The sequence below is a fragment of the Echinops telfairi genome, unplaced genomic scaffold (genome assembly GCF_000313985.2).
Source record: "Echinops telfairi isolate 266 unplaced genomic scaffold, ASM31398v2 ScPeMD7_7457;HRSCAF=8495, whole genome shotgun sequence".
Lineage (NCBI taxonomy): Eukaryota > Metazoa > Chordata > Mammalia > Afrosoricida > Tenrecidae > Echinops > Echinops telfairi.
In genome coordinates, this window is record NW_022111357.1 from 11,715,019 (window position 1) to 11,724,877 (window position 9,859).

General features: G+C 50.9%; 1 protein-coding gene across 2 annotated transcripts in view; it reads left to right on the forward strand.

The window, feature by feature from the left end:
- AK2 (adenylate kinase 2) overlaps window positions 1-8,210 on the forward strand; it is a 10,496-nt gene extending 2,286 nt beyond the window's left edge. The window contains exons 2-6 of one of the 2 annotated variants that reach the window (XM_004704996.2): window positions 943-1,053; window positions 1,146-1,240; window positions 3,722-3,794; window positions 5,029-5,224; window positions 7,351-8,210. In XM_004704996.2, coding sequence (XP_004705053.1) covers window positions 943-1,053; window positions 1,146-1,240; window positions 3,722-3,794; window positions 5,029-5,224; window positions 7,351-7,355 — 480 coding nt within the window. In that variant the 3' untranslated portion in view covers window positions 7,356-8,210. Of the gene's footprint in view, window positions 1-942; window positions 1,054-1,145; window positions 1,241-3,721; window positions 3,795-5,028; window positions 5,395-7,350 lie in introns of those variants that run through there. The other variant, XM_004704995.2, reaches the window with a different exon arrangement.
- The last annotated feature ends 1,649 nt before the right edge of the window (window positions 8,211-9,859 follow it).

Below are 9,859 nucleotides of genomic sequence, written 5' to 3' on the forward strand. Positions count from 1 at the left end.
TTAATTGCCAAGTCGGGCAGCCTTCACTGTAATGTTGGCAGGAGACTTTTCTTACTGTGAAACAAGAAACCCTCCTAGCCCATTCCGACTCGTGGCAATCCTGTAGGACGGAGCGGAACTCTTCCACAGGCTCTCGCAGACTGCCCATCCCCATGGAAGCAGACGGCCTCATCTCTCTCTTGTGGGGCAGCTGGGAGAGTTGAACCACCATTCCAGTTAGCAGCCCTGCGTTTAATTAAAGGTGCCACCTTGGCTTCTTTTCTTCCTGCTCAGGCTCAGGCTCAGGCAAATAACCAGATTTGAAAGCAGGAAAGGGCCTTCAAGGGGATTTTTAGAGAGACGTCCAGAGGTGTGTTAGGTTGGCTTCTCAGTTGGTTCTGACCTTGCCATTTCCGTGACCTCTCTGTTGTCACATGATGGCAACAGATATAGATCAAACACATAGTCACATTACTACGGACCTAAGCCAGACTCTGAAACAGGAAACATTGGTGCCTTTCTGTATCCGCTCCAACTCCCCTTCTCTCATAGTCTTCCTCAAGTGACCTCTCAGTCATACCCTGCCTGTCTTTGCAGACAGGTGATCGCTAACAAACTGTTATCTAATGGGTGGGACATTGATTCTAGTAGCAAAAGAAATGTTCAAGACCTAAGACGTGGACGAAGGTGGCCCGGGGGCTGACGGGCAGACTCTGTTCTCACCTGTATTATTAAGACACAGAATTTCAGGGGAAAAGAGGATGTCTAAGGAGCCCCAGAAGTAACCATTGAGTGTAGATTTTCCAAACGGATGAACTCTACCTTTGCCCTGGTATTTGCTTCGTTGAGGCCAGGAAGACTTGCCGGTTCCTAATCAGGTCGTATAAATGCAAACTTTTGACTGGAGCTGGCTGATGTCCTCTGCTTAGTGGATCTGAACCCACGGCTGTCTTTGACTTCCAGGTGAGCGACGAAATGGTGGTGGAGCTCATCGAGAAGAACCTGGAGACCCCTTCGTGCAGGAACGGCTTTCTTTTGGATGGCTTCCCCCGGACGGTCAGGCAGGCCGAAATGGTGGGTCTCAGCTTTGCCTCCACTGACCCTTTAGCCCTTCATTCCTTTGAAGGGGACGGGTTTGCTTAGGTGGGCCACACACTCTCTTACAGCTCGACGACCTCATGGTGAAGAGGAAGGAGAAGCTTGATTCCGTGGTTGAATTCCGCATCCCAGACGCTCTGCTCATCCGGAGGATCACAGGAAGGTATCTGTCTCTAGAACTTCCAAGGAGAAGATCCCTTCTTCTCGTGCTCTGTCAGACTTTGTCCCGTGATGAGAATTGCTGTTGCCTAATCCTGGCTTGGAGATTTAGTGGCATTTCGACACGGATTGGTTTTGTTTGGTGATGTCAGCTGAAGTGGTGCCACAGAACGGAGTTTGATACGACGTGCCGGAGAGTGGAGGCGGCTAACGCTGTGGTCTTGTCGCCTGATACCTTGGCCGTAGGCAAGTTCTTAATTTCTCGAAGACGGTTTCCTCCTCCACAAAGTAGGGTGAATGATGCTTGTTTTACGCATGTGGGACAGAGTTCAAAACCCAAAACATGTTAATTTCCTTACGTGTGTATTTCTATTGTGGGTTTCTTGGATCGGATTTCAGTTGGCGGTACCATATCTTGCTCTAGGCATTTAATAATTTTAAAAATAATTAATCACCTACATTAAATTTGGGAAATGGAAGGGGAAAATTTCTCATGGTCCAATTACCGTAGCCAAGACCACTATTATTCTCTTTGGTGTTTTTGTTTGAAGAGTTTCTGTAGTAGTCAACATGAAACACAGAAATCCTTTGTTCTGAAAGGCCATTATTGTATTAGCTACAGTGTCTGTGTTTGCTAATCTTTCTTCTGTCTTCTTTGTGCCTTCTAGAAATATTTGGATTTAATTAGAGAGGAAATGTGTTTTTGTTTCAAAATATTTTACTTTGATTTTTTTTTTTTTAATGAAATTCAACATTGGACCATGTTGAAAGTCTGTACTTCTCAGAAGCGACAGGAAAGCAACCATTCGCGGTGTTATGTGGAAGGTTATATGAGATGGGGGAGGTGTACTCGCGTTATATTAATTTCTTTTGTCTAGATTTTATGCTTCCATTTATTCCATAGATGCCTCCAGTGCGGGCTCTTTATCTTTTCCTTCTTTGCCTCCCCTTTGAGCACAGAGTCAGCGAGCAGAGATGGAGTTGACAGTAAGGGACTCTCTGCGGGGCAAAACCTGGGGAAGGGGAGATGCTAACAGAAACAGGTGAAATCAGGGATGGTAGATTCAACTGGCCCAAAGAATCAATAAGCCTAAGCTCTTCAAGGCTGTGGGCTGCAGGGGAAAGTCCAAGAAGGGCAACCAGGGGCAGAGAGGGAAGGGTCACAGGAGAGGTATAATGTCAAAGCCTGCCTTCCTGGGTGGGACGGCTTCCCTTAGGCTCTCCCGGGAGGGGGGGAAAGGCAGGAAGGAGCTGGGGGGAGTGCTGTCCACTCTGCACCAGAGGAGCCCTTCCAAGCCTCGAGTGAAAAGGGCCTGGCCTCGGAGTACCTGACTGCAGTCACAGACACTCCTCAGCACACCCTCCACCCGCTCCCACCATAGTATGCCACCCACAGACCATCCGGCCTCCCACGTACCCAGCAGTTAAAATGCAGGGTCATTTTATAAAGATGGCTTCGCTTCTCTAACACAGGATGTCCCAAGGTATTGTTCCCTCCGCCACCAGAGCAGTGTGCAGAGTCTGGGCGGTGGTAGCTTCCTCAGGAGACGCAGAGAACCTCTCCTGTTACCCTAGGCTTGTTCAGTAGGAGTTTTGCATGTGCGGTGTGACGAAGTCGGGAAGCGCTGGTCTCAGGCCTTGGTGGAGAGCGCCGCAGTCAATGGAATAAACGCGCTTGGCGGACTCAGAATTGGGAAAAGGCGTGCGCTCAAGTGAGCCCTGGCTGCTGAGCCGCGTGTAGCTGTGGTGTGGCCACTCCCCGTCAGGAGCACGCGTTTGTGACCGCAGCGTTCAGCACTGCTGCCAAGATCAGTTACACATTTATTGCTATGGAAGTGCTTGATCTCAGGCTCTTTCTTCCATGACTCGTTGAAGGCTGCCCTGTAATCGTTGGGCTGCCCTTTAACTGCGTGGCCTCAGAGGTGTGCTACGTGGCTGGGGGTGTTTGCATTCTGGGACATCTTTATGTTTTTCTTGTGGCATCTCTCTTGCCTTACAGCCAAACCAGTTAGACAATAGAGTTAAGTTCTCTGTCCTCTGTTGCTCCTATTTAGCACTTTGTACAAATGTCGAGTTCTGCCACTAAATTAAGCACTGCTTGTGAACCAGGGTTCTGACTCATTTCTTTGTAGCCACTGGATTTTGATCTAAGGGCCCGATTCAGACTAAACCCTTACCGTTTGCTGAATGAGCAAATCCATAGAATGACTGTGTGTGAGAGCAGCCCCGAGTTCCTTCTCTCAAGTCCTGAATTAGGTAGTTATGCCCGCGGTTGGCCTCTGGAGCCAGTGTTTGGTCACGTGGAAAACGTGGTGACTCGGGTGTAACTCTCCTAGGAGCTCAGTTATGAGCAAGAAATGCCTTTATCCGAGTTCTCTGCTGAGTGAGAGTCCTGAAGTCTGGTTCCTCTGTCTCTGCTTGTCACCTGGTGACCCTGGGGCAATACTTCAGGCAGCATGGCTTATGTTCATTTGTTGTCTTTTAGGCTGATTCACCCAATGAGTGGCCGTTCCTACCACGAGGAGTTCAACCCTCCAAAGGAGCCCATGAAAGATGATGTACGTGTGTTCAGGGCAGGGAATGTTCTTCTCCTGCCTCCCTCTTCCTTTGCTATGTCTTTTTCTTTCTTTCTTCGTCCCAGCTTCCCTTTATTTCCACCAACATTACTAACTGGACGTTGAGCTGTGCTGTGTCAAGTACCTCAGCTGTGGCTGATCTGTCCCCCTCCAAGGCCCAGAATGCCACTCCAGAGCAGCCTCTTTCCAGCCTCATGGTTGTGTAAGGGGTCAGCTGGTTAGGAAGCCCGCTGAGAAACCCAGAATGAGAGGTGGGGGGAATAGTGCTGAAGAGAATTTGGGGGGTCGATCCCAGGAGAAGCCCTCGGTCTCATTAACTTCTCTGCCGTACCCTATGGATTCAGAATCTCTTGGCTAGATTCACAGTGCCAAGCTCTGTGATAGGCTTGGGTTCCTTTTGAAGACATGAAACAAGGGTAGGCTCTCATACAGTTTTACCTGTCCACATGGGACGGTGAATAAGGAAGACCCAAGATGAACTGATGCATGTGAGTTAGGGTGTTGGCAAAGAATACTAAATCCACCCAGGACTACCATAAGAGCCAATGGCTGTCAGAAAAAAAATACAGCTTAGAATGCTCCTTAGAAGTGAGGTTTTTAAAATAAAAAAAAGAAGTAAGGTTAACGGTAAGAATCTCCTGGATTTATCTTTATCATAAGATTACGCCATCAGGTTATTGTGGTTCTTTAAATGCAGGTTCCAAAGTCGTCATCTCAGCTTGTTCACATCTTACGAAATTGAGAACTCTACCCTTCCCAGGATTCTCACTTCCCTTGCCACTCTGAGACCGTTAGGGAGGTGACACGCCTGTCAGTACACTCCGGGCTGAGCTCACGGCCGCTCGTGCAGCTCATGTCAGTGCGTCCTCCTCGCCTCCCTCGGGGTCTCTCTCCCTTCCTTGCTGCTGGCCCTGGACATGTTCCTGCTGGAAGCTAAGTCGCCGAGCACAGAGCTGCGAGAGAGAGACATTGCCCAGCTCTCTCTCGGGCCCCTTTCCTCACAGTTGCAATCTCCGACAGCCTGGCTTCCCGGGGCCAGCCGTCTACTTGTAAGAGTAGCAGGATTCCTGTTGGAGAGGGTCCAGACCCTCGCTTTCCCCTGGTGGACCTTGGAGTCAGAGAATATCTTGAGCAAAATGGTCCCTTCTCAAGCGTGTATCTAGAACCAGCTACCGTGCTCATGGCCCTGCCTCCCACTCCCTCGTCCTCTCCTCAGATCACCGGGGAGCCTCTGGTCCGCCGATCGGATGACAACGAGAAGGCCTTGAAGATCCGCCTGGAGTCCTACCACACGCAGACCACCCCGCTGGTGGACTACTACCAGAAGCGGGGCATCCACTGTGCCATCGATGCCTCCCAGACCCCTGACGTGGTGTTTGCGAGCATCCTAGCAGCCTTCTCCAAAGCCACATGTAAAGACTTGGTTATGTTTATTTAATGCCGAGCCCGAAAGTGACTTTCATTTCTTGTTCTTTTCCCTGTTGAGAAGGGGTGGGAATGGCAGCACAGGCACAGGGAGACTGTCTAAGGCCAGCAAGGACACCGTTGGACGCATTGATTAAAGAAGCACTTGTTTGATGTATCTGCAGTGTGTGTGCAACTCTCATCTCACCTGTGTGTGTGGCCCCCGTGTGTCCATCTAAGTACGTGTATACTCTCCTTGCTACGTCACAGGCTGGGTTCCTTTACCAGCCGTTTCAATACTTGTGCCACGCCCTTGCCTTAATGTTAACCCAGGTATCTACCACTCACTGCCACCAAGTCCGTCTGACTCATAACGCCCCTTTAGAGCCGGGAGAACAGCCCCTGGGGGTTCTGAGACTGATGGGAGTGGGAAACTGCCCCTTTCCCACCCAGAGCAGCTGGTGGTTTCTCACTGCTGACCTTGCGGTAAGCAGCCCCCTGTGGAACCCACTACACCCAGGCTCGGCTACCTGTCTATCAGGATCCTAAAGCTAAAACCTCAGGGTATGTCTTGCCCAGCAGCCGAAGACAAAACCCCAGAATTTCATAAAAGCAGGCAAAGTCACGTGTCTTGGTGATGGGTATTGGAATCGAAGCCCACCATGAAAACCCATGTGACTCCGTCTGTGCCCCGGGACCCTCATTATTAACCCCTTAAACGGAGGGGAAAAGTCATTACTGCAGAAATCACCTGGGGGGGTGGGCGGGGGGGGGGGGGGGGTATCACCACAGAGAGAGCCCGGCCGAGTCACAGTCTTTTCAGATCTGTGTCCTGATCATTTGGGACCAGTGCGGGAAAGCAGAATCATGGCCAAAGAATTAAACCAGGTAGAAAGTTCTTTTGACTTCAGATTGTCATCTGGGCTGGTCATCCAGAACAGCCAAATCCCCTTCCCCAAAGAGAGCAGCGTAGGTTTGTCTGTCTTAATTTGTAGGTTTGCCTCTGTTTCCAAATGGTTGAACAAGGCCAGGGTCTGGAGGAATCTTAGTCTTGGATTAATTTTGATCAGGCTGTGAAACCCAAGTCCTTGTGCTTTCAAATCTTTCAAATCCAACCCCTCACAGATCCAGTGCTTCACCCCTTACCGTCCTTGATGGTGGTGGTGGCACAGACAAGCCCTGAAAAGATGTCACCTGTGACAGTGACCACCTTTTAGTCGTAACCTCCGCTCCCCATCCAGTAAGTTTCCTGGAGTCCATGCTGTGCCGCTTTGCCCGGGCTTTGGTTGTGGCAGACAGATGAGGTAGTGGACTGCTGTGAGGGACCCCATAAAAGCAGCCCTGGGAAAGCCATTAGGAAGCCAGTGGCAGGTCCAGTAATAATGCGCCTGCCTCGGTGTAATCTGCTGACTCGATGGAACGGACTCTCAAGTGCCCTGTCCCCCTCCGACCTGAGCTCTCCACCTGTCCGGGAGGCTACATAGAGCTTGCTCCTGTCCACACACAGTTGGCCGTGGGTACGTGGCCACCTTGCTTTCCTCGCTCTCCGTTCCAAGGGCGTGTGCTGGCTCTGTTCTGCCTTATTTCTCTCGCTGTAAACTAACTCCACTGATTCTAAATGGAAATACAGTCTGGTGCTGTGGGATTCTGGAAATCATGTGACTTCTGAATATGGGCAAGGGAAGAAGGGTAAACTACAACTGTCGGCTGTGCCTGCAGAGAATTAGACTCCGTCTCTGGATGGGGGTGGCCTCTTGAATCTGGGAGTCGACTCTCAGACGGGAGACGACTGCAGGCAGTTGGCCTCTAAACAGAGGCCCCTGAGTGTTTGCTATTGCATGTGCATGCTTATTGCTCAGATATCTGTCATTGATCCGCATGCGTTCACGTATGCGTGCGTGCACATACATGTGGTGGGCTGCCTAGAAAGAGAACGAAGCCCTTCTCAGGGTGGGTAGGACTTGACTTCGTTTAATTCCAGAGTGCTAACCTCAGTGGGCAGGAGAGCTTTCACCTGGTGAGCAATGGCCAGTGTGGAATGCGTCTGGTTGCTGGGGCATGCATGCCAGCCATCTCTGAATTTATTTGGTTTTTAAAACCCATTTTGTTCTCTCTTGTTTCCTCTCTGTTTCAGCCTAGTAACAGAAGCCAGGCGAGACTGCACCGCTGCTCCTCACCCGCTGCGTGGTCCCTGCTCTGGGTGCTGGGCAGAGGGAGGTGGTCACGGCCCCGGAGGAGGGTCTGGGAGAGCAGCCGTGTTACTGTAAGGAGGCGGTTTCTTTTTCACAGCAGTGGGAGGTTGTAAAAGTATAAAGGTGGAAATTAATTTTAAAAAACAAACTGTGATTGGGTGGTGTGGGTAGAACTAGGGAGGTACAGTATTGTAATTTCTACAGAATCCAGTTTTCAATTACTTAGTACTGGTAACAATATTTTTTTATAAAGCCGGGACCTTAAGACCTCAGCTTTTATCTCAGAACCTCATGAGCTTCCAGCCAAGAATGCAGAAAATGAACTATTATACTGTCTGCCCTAAAGCGTGGCACGGGGAGACTTTGACTACTGAACCTGATTCCCCCCACCAGGAGATTAAAAATCATCTCCACGCATGAGAGAGGTGTGGAGTGCTCATGGGGAGGGTGGCTCAGCCTCAAGTCCTGGAGGGCTGGGGAGGGGGCGGGCACAACGCTCTCACTCTTCCCCAAGCTGTCCGTGGACTGACCTGTCTGCCCGCTCTGGCCATGGATTAGCTCCCAGACATCCAGAACACCCCACAATCCTGCACTCTGCCCTTCTACTGTGTGTGAAGAAACCCTTTGCGTATGTATGCAAGTATCCTGAGCAATATCATCCAAAGATTGTCTCTCCATGCTCACGTGCTGTGACGGCTCACCCGACAGCACTGTGATGTACTGTCCTCAACAAGGTGCCTTTCTCAAAGTGACCATTGCTGCCATGTTTGGCCTCCGAGTCAATAAAATGTGTTTAACAGTTTGTATTCCCTGCTGTGGCTTTTTTCCTCTCCGCCCCTAAGATGACATGGGGTTCTGGACCGGCCTGGAAAGCCCTCTCTCAGTTACTGAAAAAGCCTTGTGCTAGAGGTCAGCGTGTGGATTCCTAAGCTGCGCCTCGACTCTCTTGACCTTCAGCTTATCCACACACCAGGCGGCTCGGTCTGCTGGAGAGAGCACTGTGCTTGGAATTGAGGAGGGACCAGTCCCGGGGGGAGGGCACCCTAATTGGTCGAGAGTCCGTGGAAAGACCACCCTCAGTGAGCCGGACTGAGTGGCGGTGATCGTGGGTACAACCATGACGACCCTGAGGAGGGCGCGAGACCAGGCCGGGTCTTTCTCTGGTGTGGGTACACAGGGCCCCCACGAGTGGAGCCCGCTCACGGTGGCCTCGAAGGACAGCAACAGGGAACCTTCCAGCCAGCCGTTCCCCTGCTTTCCTCGTGGAAAAGGAGGCTGTGAATGCCATTTTCTCAGACTTCTGTTGCCAAGTGACATTTATCAGGCGAGGCTTCTGCTTGGTGTCTGGAACGCCAACAGACTCTGGGCAAATGATAGTTGGATCAGACATAAAAATAGCTGCTTCCTGTTGGGCTGGATAGCCCGTGTACAGACAGTTGCCCACACCCTAAAAGGCCAGTGCTGCTAATCCCCAAGCCAGATTTCTGGCTGCTTTTCCTCTGCCTCTTTTTAACACCTTTGGTGGCTTCTCTCTCTGCCTTAGTTTAATCCACTCTTCCCAGCAAAAGTGAGCTGAGATCATTTGACCAAACTAAAGCACTTTGGTTTGGAGAGGGGAGGGGACGGATACCTTTGCTTGTGAGGTTTCTGAGAAAGGACTTTTTCCTGACAGCAGAGGAAACTAACTGCGCTTAAGGCCCCTCCACTGCTCCTCGGGCCTTCTTGTTCCTGGGAGAAGAGGCATCACCCCAGAGCCAGTTGCTGCTGCTGTACCACATCTGTCGGCCAGTGTCAACATGACTCGTTTCCTCTGACCCTTAACATCCCTGTGCTGCTCAAATTCCACATGAAAGTTACCCCTTATGTCATCAGGGGACTAAGTGGTCAAACCTGCTTGGGAGGCAGCCTGGTGCATACGGGGAGGGGAGGTGGTAATTAACTGGAAGCTGTCAGCTGTTCTGTGGACCTCCAGTCACCTATAAACCAAGAATTGCTGCTTTTCCTGGAGGGCAGACACGTGCCAGCTGCTTTGCAAAAGTCTTGCACCCCTAACCTCATTCCTCACAGGTAAGGACAAGAAATAAAATTCTCTATTTCCTGAAGTCACACAAAAGGCAGAGTTGGGGTTCAAACTCTGTTTCTGACAACACAAGTGGCCTCGATCTATGGCTGAAGTGATAGTGACTTGCACACCTCTACGGGCAGGAAGGGTCAGGGTTGGGGGCTCCAGATGTGTGCTCGAAGCCTTGCAGACAACAGAACTGAGTGGAGAGCAGCCTTGGGAAGCCTCACAAGTCTCAGGGGGACAGCTGCAGGAAAAGACATTTCCACAGCCACCCTGCCGTCCTGAGGACTCACCTCGCCAGTAGATGGAGGTGAGCACTGCCCTCGGGTGTGCCGGCAACACTGGTGCTGCAAGGTTCCCTAGACTCTGGGTGCTCCCATGCTGAC